The following is a 27,861-nucleotide window of genomic DNA, read 5'->3' as shown; positions in this document are numbered from 1 at the left end:
GAAAAGAACAAAGGCTTTTTTTTTTTTTTGTGTTCAGGTTTCTCTGGACTTTCAGCTCAGGGTTGAGTCATATTTATTGATGGGTTCATAGACAATAATATAAATACAACATTAATGCTTTGCTCTGATGCTGCTGTGAAAGTTGTAGATCTCATTGTAATAAAAACATCACGTGGAAAATGTAGATAATAGATAGTCATGCTTTGTGCTTTAATGTGTGTTATCATGACCAATGAAACCAGAGAACCAATGGCCACATTCAGTCAAACCGCTAGATAAAGCCAGTGATCAGCAACTTTATTAGTTTTATGGCAGTTTGACTGAATTTGCCCGTTATCCTGAACTTCTCTTATCGTATATTGTAGTGTGGCAAGATATAGATGTCCAAACTCATTTTAATTGGCCAGAGGGTAAACCTATTTCATACAGCATTCAGAAATGTCATGCACTGGAATTTGCTGTTTATTGTTTTTGTAGCCTTGCTATTCTGTTGCATGATGGGACACCAAGACTTTAACAGAACCCTTCTTTTTTTCTCATATTTTTTTCTCATATGTTTGATGGAAGTGATTTTATTTGATTTTATTTACAGTACTGTCCACAACACTGAGCATTGATAGAAATGGAAATTCAAAAGGTTTTTTATGCAGCATTTGTTGACAGAACCAACACAATTCCCACGTTTTCAAATACTCCGCTTTATTAATTAATTAATCATCTTTGGTAAATTGCAGAAGATTTGTTAAATGTAATGTTTCGGATCATTTTTACAAAGGCTGTCAAGAACATCATATCGGGGTCATAATTTACCCCCAAATCAAAAGATTTAAAAAAGAAAATATTTTGCAAAATGTTAATTATTAAGAAAGTTACACTTATTTAACACTGTCAAAAGAGACATGAAATTGTATAGTATTTCTACATCATGGCAGTGTTTGGGATTAAACAACAAAGATATTGTCTTTCATTTCTCTCATTACAGTAATGAGAATCATTGAGAATAATGAGAATTGTAAACAAACTCAAATTAAATCATCCGGATACATTACCGTAATGAGGATTTGGATGGGAAATGTCCTTAATTATCATTAGAATAATGTCACAATGCAAAAAATCTTAATAGTCCTATAAATAGAATATGTAAAATATATTTTTTTCTTTTTCATTTTTTCAGGATGAAACATGACCTGGAAAAGTGAAATTCACCCCTTTGGATGACAGTATAGAGTTGACTGGCCTGGTTAATTCTATACACTGATTAAAAAAAGAAAACATTCACCAATTCAAGATTCTAGATCTAGATCTTGATCAGTGCTTTGTGGAAAAAAACAAACAAACAGATGTTTCTTACATAACATGGCTAAACATAAAAACATCCCATTGCCCTTTATAAAAAACTAAAACAAAACCCTGATAATTATACAGTGAAACAAGAAAATATGCAACGTAACTGTACATCTGAAAAATGTGTGTACATTTTTTTCTTTAGGGGTTTGAAATCTTTTGTTTGGTGATTTCATATGTGAAATGTGTTTTGTTTGCATGTTTAGCAGCATTATAAATGTTTCAGTTTAAAACAGTCTGTCATTTAATTTCAAAATACAACTCTGGGAGTATCAAAAAAAAAAAATCAGTTCCCAGATTCACTGGGAATCGCCTTATTAAATTTGTAAAGTGATTTTTGATTGTTTATATGTTCAAAAAAATTGAATTGTTTTATATGTTAGTACTGCCACAATAAAACTGGAGTGAAAACATTGCAGTCTTTATTTTTGCTCAAATTTAAACCAACATTCACTCGATCTGAAATGCAAGTTAAATACAGTGAAATAAGCATGAAGAATTACAGATAAGACATTAGCACATTGTCATTCATATAATTGTGAATAGTTTAACATAATGTTTTCCTGCATAATTTTTATTAAAGTGTGCACTGTTTATTGCAGAATATAATATTACATATATTTCGTGAACATTAAAAGCCAGCTGTGCGCTTGACAAATGCATAAAACGATGACAGTATAAAGATAAAGCATCCACAAAAGCTTGTCAATCTGTTTTAAAATAGTTTAAAAAAGAAAAGAAAAAATTAAATGAATTTGAGCATTTAAAGCTATATATATATGTTTTGGATCATACACCAACTTCCAATTTGTTTGTCATTTTTTCAGATGTTTCGCTCTATCTTTTCAGTTACACTTCTTAGAAAGCTTAATTCTACTTCTACAAACAGTACTTTTTAAATTATTTCAACTTTCACATACATTATTTCAACACACACACACACACACATTCTCTGTAACACATTACAGAACTATTATGATATATATTTCTTCTCTCTTAGCTAAAGGAAGTTTTCATGAAATAAATAAAGGCAAGGTGCAGTACACTAAACTCCTGACTGAGTGTATGTTCACCCCATAAGCCACCAATAAACGGCTGTAATATAAAATCTGTGAAATTCAGGGCAGTCCTGAGGACAATACTTGAACACATTTGGCACAGTGAAGTTGTCAAACAACGTGGACAATCGCAAACCGGCAATTCCGATCTAATGTGACTTGAATAAATAGTTGAATGGTTAAATATTTGATCAGCTCTTTGCAGAAACCTTGCGTCGTACCTGCACACAGGCTGTCACCGGGTCATGTGACGTGCACACATGTCAGCCCATGCAGCATTTTGGGTTAGGCATCTTTTTGTTATGATTTCCAGACAGTTTGGCCACTGATACGGGCTCCTTGTACTCGTCAGCATGCTTGGTCACCTCTCTAAAGTTCAGGAAAGAGGAAACATTTAACAGCTTCACCTGTATTCGTGTTGAGTTTAAAATGTAACATTAGGCTAATACTGCATGTAAGTATGATGCTGGGATGTGAATTTGGAATCAGTAGAGCTGGGCTATTAATCAAATACGATTTTGGCTTCCAACGATTATGAAAACAAAATAATAGTGTTTATATTAAACATACATTTTAAATTTTCAGTTAAATTATTTTTAAAGTTCCAGGAAACCCACTGTTCAGTAAATGTATGACGCTTGCATAATCGTGATTCGTGTTAAATAATCATCATCTCAATACTGAGAAAAATAATCATGTTTGTTTTTTGCACCACAGTCAGGCAGCCCTATGTACCCATTTTCTGATGTGAACTGAATACTGAAATTTGCTGCAAAAAATTACACAATGAGGCTTGACTGTCAGAAGAATGTGTTTGTAGTTCAAAGCATTATGCTCGGATTATTAAACTCAATAACTGCTGCCCTCTTGTGTTTTGTGTTAATATTACAAATGATACTGTATGCAATCAGTTCCTCTGAAAGCACTTTATGGGTCAAAACCTATAAAGAATATGTCTCCAAATTTGCTTGTATTATATGAATTGTAATACTGCTTTAAAATATTATTTTCCCAACTGAATAAAATTAAATAACTGTCATTAAAATAAGAAAACAAATAATCATAGTTTAAAAAAATAAATAACTGCAGTAGCAAAAAAAAAAAAAAAAATCTTTTTTATTGGTCTTTTGAATTTTTTGTAAAATGCATCCTTCAGTCTAATTGGTCCATTTTGGTATCATTTAACACAGTCAGATGTTGACTTTAAAATGTATTCCAGACAGAAGTATTATATTTATAGAATGTGATTTCCTTTTGAATCAGGAACAGGGCTTACCGGGCTAAATGAAGAACAGCCTCAATGATGTTGGATCCATCCTTTGCACTCGTCTCGCAGAATAAGGCACTGTATGTCTGAACGCAGAGAGCAGCCACAGTTACACTTAGAGTACTAAAAACCTCACTAACCAACACTGTGTTTGTTATAGGTGATATGTTTTCATTTGCAGGGGCAAAATGAAAAGGTTTAGTGTAAAAAATTCAAAACATTCAGAAAAAAATAGTTTACACAGAACAGTTCACTTAAAAATAAAAAATGTGTCATTATTTACTCACACACACAAATACAAATTTTGAATAAAGTCCAGGCCACTATTTGACAAAAATCTTTGTCTTAAAGCTCACCCTAAAATAAAAATGAAGTCATCATTTACTCACCCTGGTGTTAATGCCGTATGTCCTTTGTTCATTTTTGGACCACAAAAGAAGAATTTTTTAAAAATGTCCCACTCGCGCTCATCCCTATAATGGCAGTGAACAGCGACCAGCATATTCATCACAGAATGATTTCTTGCAACACGTGCAGTATATTCCAAGTTTTCCAGAGCTATATAATAGTGTACAAAATGCATTATTTGACAAAAATCCTGCCCTTGGCCGTTGGTCTTCTGTGCACAGCTGCACATTCATGAGACTCTACACAGTTCACTCTGTCTCACCCAGAAAAGTTGTAAGAAACCAAGATTAATAAATATGCAACATGAAATACAACGCCTAGAAATCCAAAAATCTGAGTTAAATATCTCTAGACTGGAACTCTGTTTGTCTGATGACAGTCAGAATGACAGTTGACAGATGTGCAATAACGTCTTGTTACGGCGAACACAACAGATATATTATCCTCAGAGAAGAAGGTACATGAATTGAATTTCATGTTGTGTTTTTATTAATCTTGATTTCTCACAACCTGTGTGTTTTTCTGGGTGAGTAGGAGTGAACTGCAGCACTAATAGAGTCTCACGAACACTCAGCTGTGCACAGAAGACCAATGGCCAAGGGCAGGATTTTTGTTAAATTATACATTAAATTTCAGTTTGTTTTTTACCAAACCCTATCGAATATACTTTTTGATGCTGGTTGATATTCATTGCCATTATACGGACGAGCACGAGTGGGACCATTTTTTAAAAAAATTCTCCTTTTGTGGTCCATAAAAGAAAGAAGGCCAAGCAATAATAAAAAAAAAAAATGAAACCATCTCGAGATTAAAGTTGTTAAACTTCGAGAAAAAACGTGTTAAATTATGAGAAAAAAGTCATTAAATTATGTGAACAAATTCGTTAAATTATGAGAAAAATGTCATTAAATTACGAGAAAAAAGTCATTAAATTATGTGAACAAATTCGTTAAATTATGAGAAAAATGTCATTAAATTTCGAGAAAAAAGTCGTTAAATTATGTGAACAAATTCGTTAAATTATGAGAAAAATGTCATTAAATTTCGAGAAAAAAGTCGTTAAATTATGTGAACAAATTCGTTAAATTATGAGAAAAATGTTAAATTTCGAGAAAAAAGTTGTTAAATTATGAGAACAAATTCGTTAAATTATGAGAAAAATGTCGTTAAATTTCGAGAAAAAAGTCGAGATAAAATGTTGAGAATAAAGTTGTTAAATTACGATTTTGTTCTCATAATTTAACGACATTTTTCTCGTAATTTAACAACTTTTTTCTCGTAATTTAATGACTTTATTCTCAACATTTTATCTCGACTTTTTTCTCGAAATTTAACAACTTTAATCTCGAGATGGTTTTATTTTTTTATTAATGCTTGGCCCTAATCCTCTTCCGTAGAACAACACCAGGGTGAGTAAATTATGGCTTCATTTTTATTTTAGGGTGAACTATCCCTTTAAGTTTAAAAAGTTCAGTCTTCTGAAGCCTATGATAGTTTATTGTCTATGATAGAGTATTGTTATGGTGCTTTTTTAAAGGTTTTAAAGGTTGAAAGTTTCAGTCTCCCTTCATGGTAAACTGCATAGAAAAAAGCAGCCAGCAGTGTGTTTTTCAGGGATAAATCAAAGTCAAACGGTTTGTATGAAGGTGAGTAAATGATGATAATTTTGGGTCAACACTCCCTGTAAAAAACAGAAAGCAGCGGTAAATCACAGTGAATAATGGCCAGGCACGAACCATGGCCAGTTTCTCTCCATAGCTAGTGGGAATACAGGTGACTCCATCCAGAAGAGCTTCTTTCCTCAGGTCTGTCTTGTTCCCCACAAGCATAATGGGTATGTCATCCTGGGACACATCCTGCACCAGAAAAGAATCGCAATCAGTATCTTATTCAAACTAACATCCCACATATCAGTATCTTTTAAAGGGTTAGTTCACCCAAAAATGAAAATTCTGTCATTTATTACTCACCCTCATGCCGTTCTACACCCGTAAGACCTTCATTAATCTTCGGAACACAAATTAAGGTATTTTAGTTGAAATCCGATGGTTCAGTGAGGCCTTCATAGGGAGCAATGGACACTTCCCCTCTCAAGATCCATAAATGTACTAAAAACATATTTAAATCAGTTCATGTAAGTAAAGTGGTTCAATATTAATATTATAAAGCGACAAGAATATTTTTGGTGCGCCCCCCCCCCAAAAAAAAAGACTTATTTAGTGATGGCCGATTTCAAAACACTGCTTCAGTAAGCACTGGAGTGTTATGAATCAGTGTTTTTGGAGCACCAAAGACATGTGATTTCAGCAGTTTGGCGTTTTAATGCAGTTTTTAATGAATCAGCGTATCGAATCATGATTCAGATCACGTTTCAAACTGCCAACGGCTGAAATCACGTGACTTTGGCGCTCCGAACAGCAGATTCGATACACTGATTCATTGTGCTCCAAAGCTTCCTGAAACAGTGTTTTGAAATCGGCCATCACTAAATAAGTCGTTATTTTATTTTTGGCGCACCAAAATATTCACTTGGCTTTATAATATTAATATTGAACCACTGTGCTCACATGAACCGATTTAAATATGCTTTTAGTACATTAATGGATCTTGAGAGAGGAAGTGTCATTGTTCCCTATGAAGGCCTCACAGAGCCATCGGATTTCAACAAAAATATCTTAATTTGTAATTAATGACAGAATTTTAATTTTTGGGTGAACTAACCCTTTAACTGTAGGTGTTTATTTAAAATGTGAAATCATCAAAAACATCAGGGTACATTTAACTCTTACATCAAAAGATCAAGAAAAATCTATTTACACGTTCACAAGATTCCTCTTCACAAAGATCATTTATGGAAACAAAGTTACAAAAATGCTTCATTCAGAAACAGTAGCGGCTCTTGGACATAAGATTCTGGGTCTTAGTGCTAGTTTATGAAAACCATTTTGTAAGCTTTATATCCTAATCGCTCAACACATCAGACACACTTTTGGCAGAATTCTAATGTCCTTGTGTTATTCAGCCTGAGGGTGGCGCTCTAATGATGATTGCCAGACTTTAGTACACACGATAAATGCCATCTTAGAATTGCCTTAATGTAGCGTTCATTGCTTCTGAAACACAAAAGAACTCCTGTATTGCACTGTACTGTAAAAAAGCTATTCACATGAGCATGTTTAAATTAAAGGGTTTATGCTCTGATTAATTTGATACGCTACTCCACATAGGAAGAACAGACATGCCAACTAGTTACTGACCTGATGCAGACACATATCTGAAGTGAACTGATAGAGTCTTGTTCTGGAGCGAGGTTTATGTAAGGCGTGTTCACCTAACGTGAAAATAAGCGGGGCAGCTGGAAATCTGGCCCAATGGCTCTCTAAAGCCCGGGACACACTGCACGATTTTTGGCTGTCCCAGACGAAAGATTTCCATCGTGAAACAATCGTGCCGATTTTTGTGATCGTGGCTCTTAATCGGTGGTCCTACGTCGTACAGTGAGAGGTACAAAGACGGCTGTTTTCCCGGTCTTGTGACCAAAGATAGCCTACGATCAGTGTCAGAAATTCAGAAATTTGCTGCTACGACCTACATCTACTGACCAGCCAATAAAAATGCGACATGAAATGAACACGACATGGCGCTAAGACTTAAAACTGCTTACCTCAAGCTCTTTTCCCTTCTTCTTTCGCCACTTCCTTTTTTTTCAGTACACATAAAAACTACAACTGCCAAAGTGTGATTCAACATGGCCTTTTGTTTACCACTAGCGCATGCTGATGATGTTTTATTCTACTATAGAAACTTGCATCGTAGCCCAAGAATCAACAGGTGTCATCATCGTACAGTCTACATGCATGTCGTACCCGAGTTTAATAGATCCATGTTGCACGGTGTGATTTGTAATGATCTTATAGGATTGCTAAAATCATGCAGTGTATCCTGGGCTTAAGAGATTTGTTTTCACGCATCAAGCAAGTACGGTTGAGCTTCACTAATCATTGTTTATATGTGAATAAAAGCCTGACTTATATCTGTTCATCATATAAAAGTCTTATGGGTTTGGAATGGCATGAGGGTGAGTAAATGATGAGTCAATTTTAATTTTTGGGTGAACTATCCCTTTAAGGTTACAGTAGCAGCAGGTACGAACACTGCATTTAATAGAGTGCCTCAGGGATGATGCATTTTTGTAGGCAAAACCCGGAAGCAAGTTAGCATTTTAGGACTTCCGGTTCCAACGCCATAAAGTCTATGGTTTTTTTGAATGGGTTTTTGCTAAATCGCCTGAAATAAGGTCTGTGGTTAACAAAGCCCCTAAATACTTTCACGTTTTGATCTATGACATAAAACACACCAGATATAACCAACTTGTGATTTGTCTTCAAATCGGCGGTTGCTAACAAATTGCTAAAAGGGACTACTTCCTTTGGTGGGGACTTTAGACGTCATCATGACAAACAGGACATTTGGACAGCATTTCTCATGAAAAAGTGGATAAGTATTAATAACAGCACAGATCATAATCAGTGAGCATGTTTATAAATAAAGTTGTTTTTTAAATAAAGTTTGAGGAAGTTTGGTGGTGACGACGTTGATCCGCGACCATGGTGTGCTGTAGTCCGTTTATAGCCTACTGTTAGCCTTTATATCTGACGACTTTATTTAGGCTTCAAAATCTATAAATGTTGTGTTAACTTGTAAAGATTATCTTGATAGACAAAACGTGTAAGTGTCATAACCCTTTGTTAAACACAGAGCTTATTTTCTGCGATTTTCCAGTCTATGGGAAAAATGCATAGGCTTTCAATCGAGGGAACCCGTGCGCCGCTAACTTCCGGGTTGGCCTACAAAAACACGTCATCCCTGGGGCACTCTATTCCTAGAGAGTTTGGAAAAAGGTCAACTCATTTATGACTGTTTTGTATGAAACCATAACATTATGAGTTTACAAAAACTGCAGTATGCTAAACAAGACTGCGCTGAGGAAATACCTCAATGATGTCGACCCATTCGCGCACATTCAGAAAGCTCTTCTCACAAGTGACGTCATACAGTAGAAGGACCCCATCGGCTCTCCTGAAGTAAGATTTGGCAATGCTGCGAAATCTGTAAAAGGGACACAAGAGTTATCAACCTTTAGCCTAAAGTGTACTTCGGTTTTTACTAGGGCTGATAAAAATAACGCGTTCATTTCGATTAATTAATCTGAGAAAAAATAACGTGTTAAAAAAATAACGCAGATTAATCCATTCCGTATTGACCTTTGAACCTGGAGTCGTTCTCATGCGCGCAAGCTCTTTCAAAGTAAGCACCGTCTTTGCACTCTCTCTACCTCACACATACTAATCTAAATCAACTGACACAATGCTAAAAGTTCGTGAGACCGAATCCATGTTTCATGAGGCGCATTCGGAGAATGTTTTTCCTGAATAATTCTTTTTTTTTTTTTTTTTTTTGCAAAGAGGGCAAGAAAGAATTACAGTGAGAGTGACAGGTACTTTATTGTCAGTATCAGGCTCGCAGATCACGTGGGTAGGGCACTTTTTACTGTTTGTGTGGATGACCATTTTTGACCCAGGAAAAACCCTGCATTGATTCATTTGAATTGAAATATTTAATACTTTCACAGCAAAATGTATGTATGCGATTAATTTAAATTAATTAATCACAGAGTATGTAATTAATTAGATTAAAATTTTTAAATCGATTGACAGCCCTAATTTTTACACATAGGCAAGGGTATGTGTACAGCACATGTCGTAAATTTCATCAGCAGCATAGTATGTATATACTGTAGGCAAGCACATGCATATTCTGTACGCTCAGCTTGCACAACATGATTCATATTCAAAATGGTAAGCAAGCGCTTCTTTGTTTACGGTTTATATATCTGCAGTCCTTGTTTTGGTTTCCCATTTTAAATCACAAATATAGACTGTCGCCACATTCTGGTATAGACTGTTACCTCTCACAGAGGTGAAGAATGTGTGTGCTAGTTGACTGCTGGCTGTTGTCTTTGCAATAGGGCTGGGTATTGACACAATTTTCACGATTCGATTTGATTAATATTCACATGCTTTCAATTTGATTCGATTACGATTTCGATTCGATACCAATTATTTTGGATGTAGTATTTTAGTTGCAGTACATGGCAAATTTTCTAAAGGAAAAAAAATCTCTCAACTAATGTTGTAAACTACAGATGGGAGTCAGTTGTTACTACTATAATAATATTGAAGGTTAAATTAACTTATTTATATACAAACACTTAAAATACACTCATTGATGTTTTATTATAAATAAAGTTTAGAATTACATAATCATATTTCTACTCCAATTCGTTTATTTGAAATATAAACATTTAAATCATGGCTGTCATAACGGATTTATTCAAACATGCATTAAATATTGAAGAACATTAAAAATTATAATGAATATGTAATGGTGCATAGCTATATTTATCAGAATTTTTCTTTCTAGAGTACACTTTTCTAGCTGACTAATGAGTTTATGGTCACTGAATTTGTTTTTCTGAGGTAAATGTGACGTTACGTGACATTGTTTACAAGCTGTTTTATTGATGTCTTTCCGAGGTTGAAACACTGATTGAGCGATTACATGAGACATGATACGGATTTTGGTAAGTTGTACTGTATCTTTTAACATACCTTTATAATATTAATATTAAACAGATGCTCATGCATGTTTATTTCGCGCTGTAACTGGTATTAAAGCGGAGGAGAGGATGTTCACATGCCGCTTCTCTTTAGCACCTCAGTTAAAGAGATCTGTCACGTCACATTAAACAGCGGCAAAATGGTTTATTTATTTTTGGAATCTCATAATAAGATGGACGTCATTTGAAATCTGAGACTTTGCTTCATATCAAAAGTAACAAAGCACAAAGATTTTTGCGATTTATTTGATGGGAGGCACTACATATTCTGCTCATTCATCAACTGAAAACAGACTATACTAATCGATTCTTGCGATTTAAGAATCGATACTGGTTCATAAACAGAGAATCAATTAAAAAATGAGAAATCAATATTTTTTACCCAGCTCTACTTTGCAGTGTGTTCAAGCACAAATTTTAGCACAGACGCAGGTGCTGCGAAATGACAACTTTCATTGCCTCTAGTTCTATGATGTTGGTTTGGTGTGTCACTGACTTTAGAGTTTATACCATGGGGTATAGATGTGTTTTGGTTGAGGGTTTCAACTCAAATTTGGGCACTGGGATCTTACCTTTCCTGTCCAGCTGTGTCCCATAACTGCAGCACTGTTGGAACACCATCCACAACCAAAGTTTTCATCTGAAAATCAACCCCTGCAGGAAACAGACGCAAATGACCATCATTTCACAATACTTGTGACAGTTAAAGATTATATTATATAATATTATATATTACATGTATATTATTATATAAAGATTATATATTAGTGTGGTTAAGTGCTAGCAAGTCTTACCCAGTGTGGCACTGGTGTTGCCTTTGAACTCGTTCTTACAGAGACGAAGAAGGAAACTAGACTTTCCCACAGCGGCGTCTCCTGCCAGCACAATCCTGTAAGCCTTCTCAGATGGAGGCTGAGTCACTGCCAACTCATCCTGCTCTCTCTGCACAGATGCACACACATTTGGGCTTTACACTTTGAATTTCAGGACTGAGATTTGTTTGAGTTCAGGATTTAGAATGCTGTGGGTCAAATTTAAGTCTTTATGATACTTCTGGCAGGTGAATCCGGTACCTCATTGAAGATGGCAGAGAGGCATTTCTTCCCCGAAGCATTAATGTCATCTTTCTGAGCAGGCTTTGACAGAGTCCAGCTCAGAACGGATTCGCTGTCCGACCCAAAAGCAGCCTCTTCATGCACTTCCAGAACCTGTGAGCGTACACAGCTTATTTAAAAACAGGAATCTGAGCCAGTCTGACTGATCGTGAAAAGACAGCAAGTTAAGAACAAGTTAAAAACATAAGTTTTTCTTTTTTTTTACTCCCACCAGATGGCACTAATCTACCTTCAAAAAATTGGATTATAAGTGCCTTGTCTCTATTTATTTAATTGAAAAATAATTTAAAAATATATTAGAAAAAATTTAGTATTATTTTCAATGGGGAAAAATAGCTAATAAAAATTGTATAAATATTGCATAATATCATAAAAAAACCTCAAAATTTTAAATAATAATCAAAAAATATTATTGAACAAAAATATAGTACATTGGTTTTCTCGAAAAAAAAAAAAAAGTTACATTTCTAGGCTTCGTTCATTTTTTTACCATGAAAGAGCCAAGTGTGACCCCTAAACGAAGAGGACCAGAGGGTTAAATTATTTTGGTTCAGCATACTCAACGTTAAAGGGTTAGTTCACCCAAAAATGAAAATTCTGTCATTACTCACCCTCATGTCGTTCCACAGCCATAAGACCTTCATTCATCTTCAGAACACAAATTAAGATATTTTTGATCAAATCTGATGGCTCAGTGAGGCCTGCATTGACAGCAAGATAATTAACACTATCAAATAAAGACATATTTAAAACAGTTCATGTGAGTACAGTGGTTCAACCTTAATGTTGAAGTGACGAGAATACTTTTTGTGCACCAAAAAAAACCTAAATAATTCAACAATATCTAGTGATGGGTGATTTCAAAACATTGCTTCATGAAGCTTTACGAATCTTTTGTTTCGAATCAGTGGTTCGGAGCGTGTATCAAACTGCCAAAGTCATGTGACTTCAGTGAATGAATCTTCGTTACGTCATAAGTGTTTTGAAATTTCAATGGTTCACTTGACTTTTGCAGTTGATTCACGCTCCGAACCACTGATTTGAAACAAAAGATATGTAAAGCTTCGAAGCTTCATCAGCAGATATTGTTGAATAAAGTCATTATTTTGTTTTTTTGGCGCACAAAAAGTATTCTCATCACTTCATAACATTAAGGTTGAACCACTGTAGTCGCATGAACTGTTTTAAATATGTCTTTAGTAACTTTCTGGGCATCTGAAAGTGTTAATTATCTTGCTGGCAATGCAAGCCTCATTGAGCCATCTGATTTTATCAAAAATATCTTAATTTGTGTTCTGAAGATGAATGAAGGTCTAAAGGGTTTGGAAAGACATAAGGGTGAGTAATTAATGACAGAAATTTCATTTTTGGGTACACTAACCCTTTAAACTACGTCATTAACAACTAGTTCGGTTCTGTACACACAGCATAGAAATTTTGTAAATGTGGTTGTCACTACCTGCATCACTCCCGTAAATTACTGAACTGTGTGTGTACAGAACAGGATTAAGCACTAATAGGTGAATTGACACCTGAATTTAATAGCAATGTGTACCATAGTGTACTTCTTTTTCACATCATACTGTACCTCTGTATCTGATGTGTCTCCAGACACAGTGGTGGTGTTGTCCTCTGCTTGGAAGTTTAGGAAGGAAGATCTCTCATGCTCATAATCGTAGCCGTTATTTGAGCGCAGGGTTGACATGCCGCTGTCCACACAGCTGTCGGGGAGGCTGTCTTCCTCACAGCTGCGTCTTCGCATGGGGTCGCACAGGGCCAGGGCCAGAGAATCACAGCTCGGTCTGCGACCATCCATCATCCGAAAATGATCATAGTCCTCGTCTGCGCATGTGTTACAGCAGCTAAGGAAGTATTCATTGTGACAACAACACAGTTACTAAAAACTATATTTGCATTTCTCCAAGGAAAAAGCAGATAGCATAAAATAAATTTTGGATGTAGTCTGTATGTTTGTGCTGAATGAATGCAGTGGTTTAAAAGGTTTAGAGTTCATAATGTGGGATCAATATCATGTAGCAAAGACCTCAACTCTAGAGTTAAAGGATTAGTTCACTTTCAAATGAAAATGAGCCCAAGCTTTACTCACCCTCAAGCCATTCTAGGTGTATATGACTTTCTTCTTTCTGATGAACACAATCTGAGATATATTTATAAATATCCTGACGCATCTGAGCTTTATAATGGCAGTGAGCGGGACCAACGAATATGAGCTGTAATCTGAAAGTGCATCCATCCATCATAAACGTGTACTCCTCACGGCTTCGGCTTTAATGAAGGCCTTCTGAAGCAAATCGACTCGTTTGTGTAAGAAAATATCCATATTTAACAAGTTATGAAGTAAAATATCTAGCTTCCGTCAGACCGCCTTCCGTACTCAAGTTATGAAGAAAGTGTAAACTGGCGTCGCATCAGTTAAACTTTTTCCGTAAGTTGAATACGGACGGCGTAGGATGTAGCGTAAGCTTTTTGAACTTCAAGAGTTTTACACTGTCTTCGTCCACTGAATATGGAGGGAAGTCTGGCGGAAGCTAGATATTTTACTTCATTAAATATGGATTTTTTTCTTCCACAAATGCATCGCTTCACTTCACTGCCATTATAAAGCTCGGATGCGCCAGGATATTTATTACTTTAACTCAGATTGCGTTCATCAGAAAGAAGAAAGTCAAATACACCTGAGATGGCTTGAGGGTGAGTAAATATTGGGATGATTTTTATTTGAAAGTGAACCAATCTTTTAACTGCAAATACCTATGCAAATGTCTTACCGATCAAAATGAGAGGAACAGACATTCTTTCTCGTGGTCATGTAAACTCCAGGTGAGAGTCCACTAACACGCTGTAAGAGAAAAAAATCTGGCTAGAAAAAAAAAAGTTCTATCCTAGTAGATAAGCAGAAATGTAAATACAGTTAACTTGAACACTAATCCATGCCTCTTAAAAAACACACACAGCCATCAAAGTATTACCCTGATCAGCAAGCATTGCTCTCAAATAGCTTAATCCATTTTACAACATCATCTACATTAAAGAAAGGCTCTGGACACAAGGGGTTTACCTGAGTCTTACTCTTGCTCTGACTGTTCTCTAAGGCTGCACGCAGACTGTCATTACTGTCATGGAGCTTTCTGTTGGCTGCCCTGGACATGGAAAACAACAATCAAAACAATAAAGCAACAGTTTCACAACTTCACTAAAATCAAGTCCCTACATTTTTTCTTGTTCGAGAAGCCATTTCACTCAAATATACATTTGACATCACAAACGGGAAGAAAAGACTATCGCAACCTACGTTTCATGCAAACTTTAAAGATGTTTGGAATTACAAAAAAGAGCAATAAAAAAAACTTGTGAATATTACAACAATTTTTAAGTTTTTTTTTTTTTACTAGCTGGACATCTCCACTTTGAATTTTCAAATATTCACAAAAGAACATGCAAGTGAATCCCAAAACTGGCTTAGAAACAGCTTTAAAAAAGAAAAGGACATATCTGCTGTTAGCATGACAAGTTTCTAGCTGTGCTGGAGTTTCATGAAGTTTCATGTAGTGCTGTGTGTGTTCAACTCACTGAAGCACCTCGATCTGTCTCTCCAGGTTATCTCTTTCCTCAGAAAAGCACTTCATAAGAGCCTCATCTCTGCACAAAAATCAACAAAGTTAAATACTTATTGTTTGAGGTTTGTTCAAATTCATATATACACAGTAAGCACATGCAAAAGAAATGGTAATGAATGCCTTAGCAAACACCACTATTTAATTTTACACTATCTTAAAGAGCTATTTCTTATGGAAGCTTGTTTCTGCCATGGAATAAAACAATTTAATTGTGACTTTTTACCTCACAATTCCGGCTTTTTTCTCAGAATTGTGAGAAATAAAGTCAGAATCGCGGGATGTAAACTCGCAATTTTGAGTAATAAAGTCAGAATTGCAAGATATAAACTCTCAATTGTGAGAAATAATTCAGAATTGTGAGATAAAAAGTCACAATTACCTTTTTTTATTCAGTGGCAGAAACAAGCCTCCATAATTTCTATCATTCAGATCTGGCTGTTAAAAATGACTTTCGTTGGTTTAACCTAATGTAGTCAGGTTGATTTAGTCATTAAATATTTGGGATACCTGACAACGTTTTTTACACTGTAATACTTATTGTGCTAATGCTGGGACACTCACACACAAGTAAACTGCGCTCTGTTTTGTCGTTACTAGGTGACAAGGTTCAGACATTCCTGTGCAGTGTAATGACACCAGGATATCCTGCTCTGACGATTTCAGCACTGCAAACAGTCACAAAACCTGTTTACAGCTGCTTGTTCTTTCATTATTGACAATGACGTATCCGAAAGGGAGTGTCAGAATCAAAAGAGATAGTCTGGGTTACTTCAGAATACATATTTGACAGGGTTCTCAAAAATTCCTTGTCTGAAGATCCAAATCCAAAGCATTTATTATATATTCATCAATAACTAAGTCAACTGTGAATGCTGAGATGCCACCACACAAAAACACACACACACACACACACACACACACACACACACACACACACACACACACACACACACACACACACACACACACACACACACACACATGTTTGTTTTTGTGAATTGTGGGGACTTTCCATAGACTTCAATGCATTTTACACTGAACAAACTGTACATTCTATCCCCCTACCCTGCCCCTACCCCTAAACCTAACCCTCACAGGAAACTGTGCAAACTTTTACTTTTTCACAAAAACTCATTCTATATGATTTATAAACCCATTTACATTGTGGGGACCGCTGGCTGGTCCCCACGATGTAGGTGAACTCAGGTTTATATTACATCATGGGGACATTTGGTCCCCACAATGTAATATAAACAAAAGCACACACACACACACACACACACACACACACACACACACACACATACAGATGCTCTGTACCGTTCAAAGTTGATGCTTTGGTCTGTTAGATCACTCTTTAGAGAGTCCAGCTCACTCTGCAAGAACGCAACATTCGTGTGGGACTCCAAAATCTCCTGTTTCAACTTCTGGTTTTGCTGAAAACAAGACACAAAAACACATTATATAATATCATACATAATATTTGTTAGTGTTATTATTCAAATAGGAGCCATACCAGCGTTAGTTCATTGTTCTGTCGTTTCAGTGCTGAGGTTTCTTCTTTGAGGCTGGTACTCCTGTTCTGGTTTTCCATCTAAACAAACAAGCAAAAAAATGTATCTACAGATTGTTTCAAAGCAGCTTCACAGTAATTAACATGAAAATAACAGTGTTAATGTTGCAAAACTGTATAAGCCAGTTGTAAGCAAAATTCACCATCTGCAGAGTCTGTATCTTCTGCTGAAGTTCACATATCTGAGACTCGTACTGGTGTTTCATGCTGCTCAGAGTCGCCTCTGCTTTTTTAGATTCCTGGGGAAAGATTAACAGAATCCATATGCTGGGGTTAAATATATATATATATATATGATTAAAAATTGATTAAATAAACAGTAAATTATAAAAATGAAAACAATTACAAATGTGTTGGATTGAAAAAGCTTAAAGACACATAAAAAGCTCCATAAAATAAAACTTTAGATAAAGACAATTAAGGGAACAAAATGCTTCAGAATGCATTAATAGGTACAAATGCTTGTCACTTTTTACAGGAATTTGAACAGGTGCAGTTGAACAAACAGTTGATTTTACATTACATAACATGAGAAGTCGTGGAACATGGGTCTAAGATAAGGAACAAGAACAAACACAGGACTATCGAAAATTGTCTGCACTAAAATGTGATGTCATGGATAAATTAAGCCTTGAATGTGATCCAAAACACTCACATGATTTGGCTGGATCCCAGATCACAGCAAACACCTGTGCCATTTCATTTAGGGTTGTGTATGTCAACTCCTAACTCACAATAAACAGAGCACTGTATCCATAGAAACAATACAAAAGTAAATACTGAAGTAATATATAATCAATTACAATTTTCATGCTTGATTACAGTGACGATATTATTCTTATTATATTTATAATTGTTAAAATATATTGTTATTATATTATTCTTTAAAAGGTTCAGCATATTGAATCTAACTGGATTACTCAATTAATTGTTAGAATAATATTAAGAAATGTTTATGTAAATGTCAGTTTATAACTGTCAGTGTCCCAGTTATTGCCTTTATTACATATTTTAGTAATCAAAATAAATTATAATTTGAAAAGTGTCATCTGAAAGCTTAAACACTTCAAATTCATCCTGTGAAAACTGTTTTGTAATTGAACATTGCATAGCCATGAAAATGGTACTTTAAAATTTTAGGGGGCTTAATATTTGTGATATCAACTTCACATTCAGAACAAAACTTGGCTAGACATATGGTTCTAATTTTAGAGTCCAAAATATTTTGTAAAATATATATTTTGTATGAAATAAATGTTTAGTTCAGTTCATTTGCTTTACCGTAAACTTAAACTTCTATAACTTTTTTTAAACATTAATTTCATTTTCAAGTGTCTTTTAAAACTTAGGTTTGTATTTCAAAGCCTTCATAAATACAAACATTTAAGTTCAGATCTATGCTCACAAAGGGGAGTGAAAGTTAACATGGTTAATTTATAGTGTTGTGTGTTGGATCACAAAAAATAATAATATTAAGTTACCAATAATCAATGATGTTACACATAATATAATATAATTAATCAATAATATTAAAGGTGTCATCGAATGGAAAATTGAATTTACCTTGGCATAGCTGAATAACAAGAGTTCAGTACAGTGAGTCTCAAACACCAGTGTTTCCTCCTTCTTATGTAAATCTCATTTGTTTAAAAGACCTCCGAAGAACAGGCAAATCTCAACATAACACAGACTGTTACGTAACAGTCGGGATCATTAATATGTACGCCCCCAATATTTGCATATGCCAGCCCATGTTTAAGGCATTACACAAGGGCAGGACGTCTGGATGTGCACAGCTGAATCATCAGACAACAGCAAAAAATGGCAGATGGAGTGATAATAACTGACATGATCCATGATAACATGATATTTTTAGTGATATTTGTAAATTTTCTTTCTAAATGTTTCGTTAGCATGTTGTTAATGTACTGTAAAATGTGGTTAAAGTTACCATCGTTTATTACTGTATTCACGGAGACAAGAGAGCCGTCGCTATTTTCATTTTTAAACACTTGCAGTCTGTATAATTCATAAACACAACTTCATTCTTTATAAATCTCTCCATCAGTGTAGCATTAGCCCGTTAGCTATGGAGCATAGCCTCAAACTCATTCAGAATCAAATGTAAACATCCAAATAAATACTATACTTACATGATCCGATGTATGCATGCAGCATGCATGACGAACATTTTGTAAAGATCCATTTGAGGGTTATATCAGCCGTGTGAACTTTGTTTATGCACTGTATTTTAGTCGAGAGCTCGGGGGCAGGGAGCGCGAGATTTAGAGGGGCTGCAGCCTAAATCGGTGCATAGTTAATGATGCCCCAAAATAGGCAGTTAAAAATTCAGGGGACACCTTAGACTTATATTACATCTTGTGAAAGAACGTTCTAAGGCACCTTTAAACATCAAGTGATCAAGTGCTGTTACAGACTTTTATAAGGGAAACTGTTTCCAAATTGCTGTCCTTAATGATGGGTCATGGGCAGGTAATTTAGGTGCTTTTCTGCCCTAACTGAAAGTGAAATGAGATTTCATCGTGGGTGGGGATACTGCAACATATAAATGGTCTTGTTCTCAAGTAAAAATAAATAAATAAATAAATAATTACACAAAATTCGAAACATCCTTAAAACTTCTCGGTTACATATGTAACCATGAATCTCTGAAAAGGGAAAGAGATGCTGTGTCACAACACTAAGGGAACGCCTCTGCGTGATTGGGCTGTGAAGCATGAATAAAATCAGTCCAATGGCATGACGGAACGTCATAGGCGGCAGATGTCATCGACCAGGAAACTATAAAGCATACCCAAACCAAACAGTGTCAGCTTCTGATAGACTGCAGCAAGACAATCACACATAACCGAGACATTCCCTTTCAAGGGAACTCATGCTGTACCGAAACGCTGTGGGACCCCTATACCCATGCCACTGTACAAGCAAGTGCCTGTATGTGTGAAATTAAATGTGCACACTAAATCGAGAGCACCTGCGACCCTGGATTGGAGCCCAAATCAAGGTCGTAAAACCTAACAAAAGTGTTAGGTGAGGACCAGCCTGCTGCATCACAGACATCCTGGAGGGAAACTCCTGACAGTAAAGCTTTAGAAGCAGCCATTCTCCTAGTGGAGTGGGCCTGGACAGCCTGGACAGCTAGCCAGCTGACTCATAAGCAAGTGAGATTTTTCAGGAGCTCATTGCTTCTACCTTCAGTTAAACTGCTAACAGTGATTGTAAATTAATTGCCTAAATTATTACTTTATTTGCTAACTGCATTCTTTAAATTGTAATGTTGACATGCATTCTCTGTAAAGCTGCTTTGAAATGATATGTATTGTGAAAAGCACTATACAAATAAATGTGAATTGAATTGAACTGAATAGCTTCAACCTCCCACTTGTTCATTCTCTGCTTAGATGTTAGGAGACCTTACCTAGGTGACCCAAAACAAACAAATAAACTGTTGAGACTTTCTCCACAGGGCAGCTCTGTGGACGTAGGCATCTAGGGCCCTAACAGGGCAGAGCAGATTTAGTTTCTCTAGGTCAAACATCAGAAAGGAAAGAGGACAGAAGGTCTGCAGTACAATAGGTCTTACAATATTTGTAGGAACCTTGGGAATATAACCAGGTCTAGGGTAAACAAAAGCCTTCACCATACCAGGCGCAAATTCCAAACATGAGAGAGATACTGAAAGAGCTTGAACATCTCCAAATTCTCTTGAGAGACGAAATAGCAATGAGATATGGAACCTCCTCCTTAGGAACCTCCTCAATAGGCTCAAAGGGAGCCAAGGAAAGGTCTTCCAATACAATGGCCAAATCCCAAGCTGGCACTCTCGTGAGGACTAAAGGCCTAAGCATCAAAGTGCCACCACCCAAAGGAGTGTGGTAAACAGCTAAGGACACGACATACACCTTTAAAGTGGAGGGGGATAGCCCTGCCTTGGTTGAGAGACCTGAACTTAAGAGCTGGGCCCCATCAGAGGCCAAGCCCACAGTTTCCACAACTCTGGACAGAGGTGAAGTATCGACCCCCTTGCCTGAGAAAGAAGGTCACCCCTGGGCGGAATCTCCAGAGGAGAGCCATCGAGGAGAAACAAGAGGTCTGAAAACCAAACTCGGGCCGGCCAGAACGGGGCTATAAGCAAAAGAGAAACCTGGTCCTGGCGAACTCTCTCCAGAACTCCCAGGAGCAGAGCAACTGGGGAAAAGCATACAGACTTAACCTTGTCCATGTCTGTACCATGGTTTACAGCCCAAGAGGAGCTGGATGAGTGAGGGAGAACCATAGTGAACAATGTGTCATCTCTAGATATGCGAACAGATCTACTTCCGCTCGACCAAACTTCTCCCACAGGAGCTCCACCACCTCAGAGTGGAGTCTCCATTCCCCGGGCCTTGGCCCCGGCCTTGACAGGATGTCTGCCCTCTTATTTAGATACATGATAGATGTATATCGCCCACAGAGAGAGAGCAGCTCCCATTGGGCCCACAGGAGAATCTGATCAAGATCATGACCTGGAGCAGGTTTCTCCTCGGGGAAAACCCCTTGGTTTTGAGCCACCACTACAAAGCAGGTACAGCAGGTCTCTCTCAACCCGTAATATAGCATGGGCAGGGATGAACAAACTTCCTGAATTGCTGTTCGCTCACCATAATATATATGTTTTTGCGAAACTCCTGTCTAACAGAATTCTTTGAATATACTGAAACAGACAAACACCAAATAGACAAATGATTTCACATAGAGTGCTTGCTGAAGGCACAGAAGCTGACACTGTTTGGGTTATAGTTTCCTGGTCGATGACGTAACCCGCCTATGATGTTCCGTCATGCCATTGTACTGATTTCATATGTGCTTCACGACACAATCAAGCAGAGGCATTCCCCCAGCGTTTTGACGCAGCGCGAGGCCCCCTAGAAAGGGAACAAGAACAATTTACTTGAAAAGCAAGACAGTGCAAGATAATGTGAATTGTTTTGAGAGAATATTTCTTGAATTAAGGTTTTTCTATAGATATCTGCTAATTTACTGAAAATATTATAAATAAATTCTGTTTAATAATGAATAAGAAAAATGTATATTAAAACAAGGTACATTTACTTGTTTTACTATAATATTTAAGCTATATAGTAACTTACTAACTTATAGTAACTTACAGATTTATAGACTGGATCCAGCTTTTGTATATTTTTCCAGTTGCTTCAGTGATAACCTACTCCTCTACATCTCAGATCCTTTACCATGTATCAAAATCATTATCACAGTGTTACATACATTTTTTCAGGTTATAAGCTTAATATCTCTAAAAGTGAATAAACACCTGTAAACGCACCCGCTAAGAATATAACTCCACTCTCTCCTCCTTTTTTAAATCTGGGTTTAAGTATTAAGGCATTAACATTTCATGTAACTTAAAAGGATTATATGAATAGAATTTCACTCCACTTTTAACTTAAATCCAACCTTCAAAAATGGAGGTCTCTTCATTTGACTCTAGTTGGTAGGGTGAATTGTATTTAAAATGACAGTTCTTTCAAGATTTTTATACTTATTTCAGTGTCTTTTTGTCCAAGGTCTTCTTTCATACAGTAGATACGTAAATTTCTAATTTCATATGGCAATGGGAAAGTTACTAGGATTTGCAAAGAGTTTCTTCAGAAAAGCAGGATTGATGGGGGTTTGGCTCTTCCTAATTTTTTGTTTTACTATTTGGCGGCTCATGTGCAAAAGCCTATTGGATACATTCACCAGGCACTGACTGGTGTATAACTTACGTACTGGCCTTAGTTGCATCTAGTTTACCCATTAAAATGAAACAATACACATCTAATCCAGTTGTTTTATTTACTCTCAAAATATTGACTCAGCTACGTCAGCATCTGTGGTTAAGTCCAAACACTTTTGCTCCAGATCCCAATTTGTAACAATCACACATTTCTACCAGCCAAGCTAGATTCTGCTTTTACACGATGACAAAATAAATCTTATTCTCAGTTTGGTGATTTGTACATACTTAACGTATTTGCCAAATATGTAATAAATTTAATACTAATCAGAAAGACCTTTTTTGTTATTGATCACATTTGCTCTTGAAAAATTAAAATGATTAAATCCATAAAATGATGGGAACCCTAAAATGGTCTATATATGAAGAGCCTGACAGAACTCTTTAAGGTTCTATATAGAACCTTTTCCTTTAAGAGTGTATATTTCTGCTGAGGAGGTTACATCGGCCAAGCCTTGTGTGTCTCCTCACCTGTAAACGTGTGTTTCTCTCTGCAGTGTGGATGCGGTGATCCATCTCTTCCTCCATCTCACTCAACTGTATAGCCGACTGATCCTGAGCTCTGAACAAACACCACCAAAACACACATTAGCCATCACATATGCAATAATCTGCAATACTCTTAATGAAATAGTTCACCCAAACTTTCTTCTTCTGTGGAACACAAAAGAAGATTTTTTGAAAAACCAAAAAGGTTTGGTTACCACTGACCTCCATTGTAAATTGTTCCACAGAAGAAAAACAGTTACACAGTTTTGGATGGACTTGAGGGTGAGCATATGATGATAGAATAGTAACTACATGTAATGTGTAACAAGGACACATTAAAATAAAGTGTAACCAAATTTTCTTTTTTGGGTGAACTATTCATTTAAGGTTTTAATCTTTTTTAAGTTCTTAAAAACAATTTTAAGACAATTTCTGGGTGTTCCTTCTGCATTTACACAAGATAGTCACTCCCAAAACTCTGCACTGTGTACAAGGTCAAAGTGTAACATTCACAAACCTGTTACACGTTTGCTGCATGTAATTCTACTACCTGCCTGCTCGACTCAGATTTTTTTAAGAACTAGACAAATATAATGTTCTTTTATAATTGTTGTTCACTATGTAATGTTCCTTTAAAGAACCAAGAAAACAACATACTGATCTTAAGAATAAGAGTCCGTTCACACTTGGCAGGTTTGGTTAGTTCAAAAGAAACTGGTGCGATTGCTCTGTTAAGGCAGTTCATTTGAATGAGTGTGAACGCTGCCATTTGAACCCTGGTGCGCACCAAACAAGAGGGCCGAGATATGGGTCTCGGTCCACTTCCAAACAAACTCTGGTGAGGCTTGACTGAAATATAAATGCAACACGGATCAAAGGCATCTAAACAAACCAAAAACAGTATGTGATGTCAAAATAAAAAGGACAGAACGCTCAAGCACAACTATTTTTCTGATCATAGGAGCTATGTTGTCCATTACAGTTTGGTACAGGTGTTGGAAACGGCGTCTTCTTGCAGCAGATCTTCGTTTGTGTGCGACAGGAGTTTTTGGCACTGTTTTGACTCCTTTACACATTTTCTAAACTCTTTGTGTGTTCTCAGCTGGTAAAAATACCATCATATGTATGCACATAAACGAGCGCATTTAGCCCAGAAAACAGCATTGTTTCGGATGTTTGCTAAGTTCTGTCGCAAAATATACGCCTTTTTTGTGTTTGTGTGTCTTTAGGGTTGGTCTTAAAAATGACAGTGTGAACACTAAGCGAACCAGGACTAAATGTATCATTTTCTTTTTTTCCCCAAAATAACCAAGAGAAGTGATCAAGTGTGAACACACCATAAAAGTAGCATCACACCATTTAGCAACTCAAGAACCCTAAACAACCAAAACTGGTTCTTGATATGAAGATCATTTCTGAAGAAGATTTCAACTGCGCCCAGTTTCTATGAAAAATAAGATGAAGAAAATTGGCCACAGGAATATGTGCATGAGCGTGTGTACCTCTTTACAGCAAGTGCCAGATGTTCCATTTCAGTGTTCAGTATTCGGATCTCTTTGATAAAACTGAGAAGAACTCGTTCATACTGAGGGACCATTCTGGGCTCTGTCAAACTGATGTTCTGGTACAGAGTTGATACCTGGTCAATCCTACACACATAAAAGCAACAACAAGCCATTAAAACTTACAAAACTTACTTGGATTATAAGAGAAAGATTAACCTGGAGTAATTGTTCATAGAATGTATGCAAAATTCCTTGTTGGGGATCAATGAGAGCAGCATTAAAACTCTTGTGACATAATAAAATATCACTGCATGCACATTTATGGAAAATATCTATGCATCTTGTTGAGCTGTTGAGGTTAGGCTAACCAGAGATCAACTTATGGACAATCATGTGTTTTTCAGACAATATTCAATACAATGGAGTCTAATAAATTGGTGCCGGGTTGTTAAAAACTGCATGTTTTTGAGCCTCATGACTTTGCTGTTCTCTTTTATGAAATAACACTTGTGGCATCAGATTCTATGGCTGATGAGTGAAATAAGAGAGGTATTGATAGTCCACAACTAATCAATGTCCTGTCGACATTAGCATGGCATGACAGCGATGTGTCCCATGTCAAGCCTCTGGCTAGAGTCAACTCCACCGTCCTGTCATGAGAAACAGCAAACTTCATTTCAACGATGACCGACACCAACCAAACAAATGCTAAAAGTCTCATGACTTGAACAATTAAAGTTGAACAATTAATAGACTTGGGATGATTTCATGATTTAGAACACCAGCTGCAATGATGTTTTCAACATTTTTTCAGCCGCATTTAGAGAAATAATTCCACATAGCCTATTTCTACATATATATGGATATCTGTACATTGTGGTAAATAAGTGGCAGTGTACCTGTTTGGATATTTGCAAAGGCTGATAACCAAAACTAGGTCAGATATATATATAGTTACTGTAATATGATTGTCCCTTTCAATTTGATGTGATACTTTTCTATTTTAACATTTCAGCCTACAATAAAGATATGTTCAATTTGTTTAGTTGCAGTCTACCAAAGAGTATTTGGCAAAAACATATAGCTGCATCACTGATCACTTTTTTTTTTTTTTTTAATAGCATATGGTTCCATGAACAACCTTTAATATCCAAACTCTTAAATATAAAGGTTCTTTATTGGCATTGATGGTTTTTTTATTCTCTTTTCCTTTTATGTCCCTCATATTCATTTTAATGTAGAATCTCACACTGTAAAAAATATTCCGTAGTTTTTACAAAATAATTTTGGCAGCTGTGGTTGCCAGAATAATATTGTAAAAAATACAGAAAAAACTGTAACACATTTACAGATCAAACTCTAAATTTTACAGTATAAAACTGTAATTTACAAACAAAAAAAAATTGAATGTAAACTAGTAAGTTCAACAATTCATACTACTACTAAAATCTGTTTTGTATCTTTATCATATACTGACAACCACCATAATAATGCAGGTGGTAAAAGAGAAAGCCATATGAAGAATGAGTTCATCAGTTTTTCCACAAGTTGAAGTATATACTAATATAAAGAATGTGCCATTCACACAAACGCAAAACACCATCGTGGTAACCCACAACACTTACATAATGCAATAAACATTCATTAAACAACAGAAGATGTAACATAAAACCCTAATGTACATACCTGATAACAACAACTAATAAGAAACATGATTATTTAAACAAAATGCTTTAAATGTGGAGTGTCACACAGATATTTGTGGGAATATCAGTTTTCATTTTTTGACTATAAATTTTACATTGATTTGTTCTTTTTTGCTTCTAAAAATTGTACAATTTACAGCATTTTACTGTGAAAATTACATAAAATGTCTGGTAAGAGCTTTTACAGTTTTCCCCTGTATATAGTATGGGAACTTACTGTTAACTTATTTACAATTTTTTTTCTGTAACGTTTTTACAATATTTTACCGTTAAAATCACATTCATTTTTTTACAGTGCATAGCATTTTAATTCATTTATTGTTGTTTTACTTTTTACTTCTTAATTTTATTGTAATTTTTATATTTCTTATGAAACATTTTATGATTGCTATTTTTTTTAATTATCTATATATATATATATATATATATATATATATATATATATATATATATATATGAAATGTGCTATACAAATGAACTTTTGTGAGTTCTTCAAGGTTTTGTGTCATGTTAGAAAAAAAAAGAACTTCCTTTAAGAAATTTTCTTTTCATTAGTCTTATTTATTCCTTTTATACTAAACGTCATTCTTTTCTTTCTTTTTTTTTAAAAACACACTTGTCAATCATAGAGGGATATAAATGGGTTTTAAAACCCTAGATACAGTATGTTCTTTAAACTTATTTTGCTAATGAGATAATTTAATTTAATAATTAGTTTTGGTAACTTGGTTTTGTGTTATGTTGTAGTCCTATTAAATAATTCCCATTAGGAACTTTAAGGAAACATTAGGGTACACTTATTAACATTTTTATAAGAGTATTGTTAAATTTTCTTAATGCATTTTTCAGGATTCTGTTTACTGAGGTAATTTGACAGCCAGGTGTTTTACCTGGGGATGAATTTGAGCTGATCCCCCAGACGGGATTTAAACTCCTCCAAGGCGGCAGAGAAACTTTCCCCGGCGTGTTCGCTGCTCATCTCCTCGGCTTTCAACAAGTGTGACTCTTGAAACCCGTCCATAAATTCCTCTAGATTGATCGTGCCGTCTTTGTCTGTGTCAAGTCTGGAGAAAATCGCATCTATCTCGGTGGGTCGGACCTGCAGCTCGGAACAAATTCTCACAAACTCCCATTTCTCTATGCGTCCTGAATGGTCCACATCACAGGCGTGAAAGAGCTCGCGGAGTCTCTCCTTTTGCGTGTCAGACCCCATGACTGCTCTAGAGAGTTATTATTTAGCAAACATTACGAGAGTGACTCTTCAAAATGAGCTGACCTTGTA

At 35.9% G+C, this 27,861-nt stretch overlaps 1 protein-coding gene across 1 annotated transcript; it reads right to left on the bottom strand.

The window, feature by feature from the left end:
• Positions 1 to 73: 73 nt before the first annotated feature.
• rasef (RAS and EF-hand domain containing) lies at positions 74 to 27,861 on the bottom strand. The gene is made up of 17 exons (XM_067395403.1): positions 27,470 to 27,861; positions 24,871 to 25,017; positions 23,351 to 23,441; positions 17,226 to 17,321; positions 17,026 to 17,103; positions 16,830 to 16,945; positions 15,463 to 15,531; positions 14,951 to 15,032; positions 14,661 to 14,731; positions 13,460 to 13,733; positions 11,830 to 11,964; positions 11,551 to 11,698; positions 11,329 to 11,410; positions 9,072 to 9,186; positions 5,814 to 5,933; positions 3,679 to 3,755; positions 74 to 2,771 (listed from the first exon to the last, which is right to left on the bottom strand). The coding sequence occupies exons 1-17, from the start codon at positions 27,790 to 27,792 to the stop codon at positions 2,666 to 2,668; spliced, it is 2,130 nt and encodes a 709-aa protein (XP_067251504.1). The 5' UTR covers positions 27,793 to 27,861; the 3' UTR covers positions 74 to 2,665.

Source organism: Chanodichthys erythropterus, chromosome 9 (assembly GCF_024489055.1).
Source record: "Chanodichthys erythropterus isolate Z2021 chromosome 9, ASM2448905v1, whole genome shotgun sequence".
Lineage (NCBI taxonomy): Eukaryota > Metazoa > Chordata > Actinopteri > Cypriniformes > Xenocyprididae > Chanodichthys > Chanodichthys erythropterus.
This window is presented reverse-complemented; position numbering and strand designations above follow the sequence as displayed.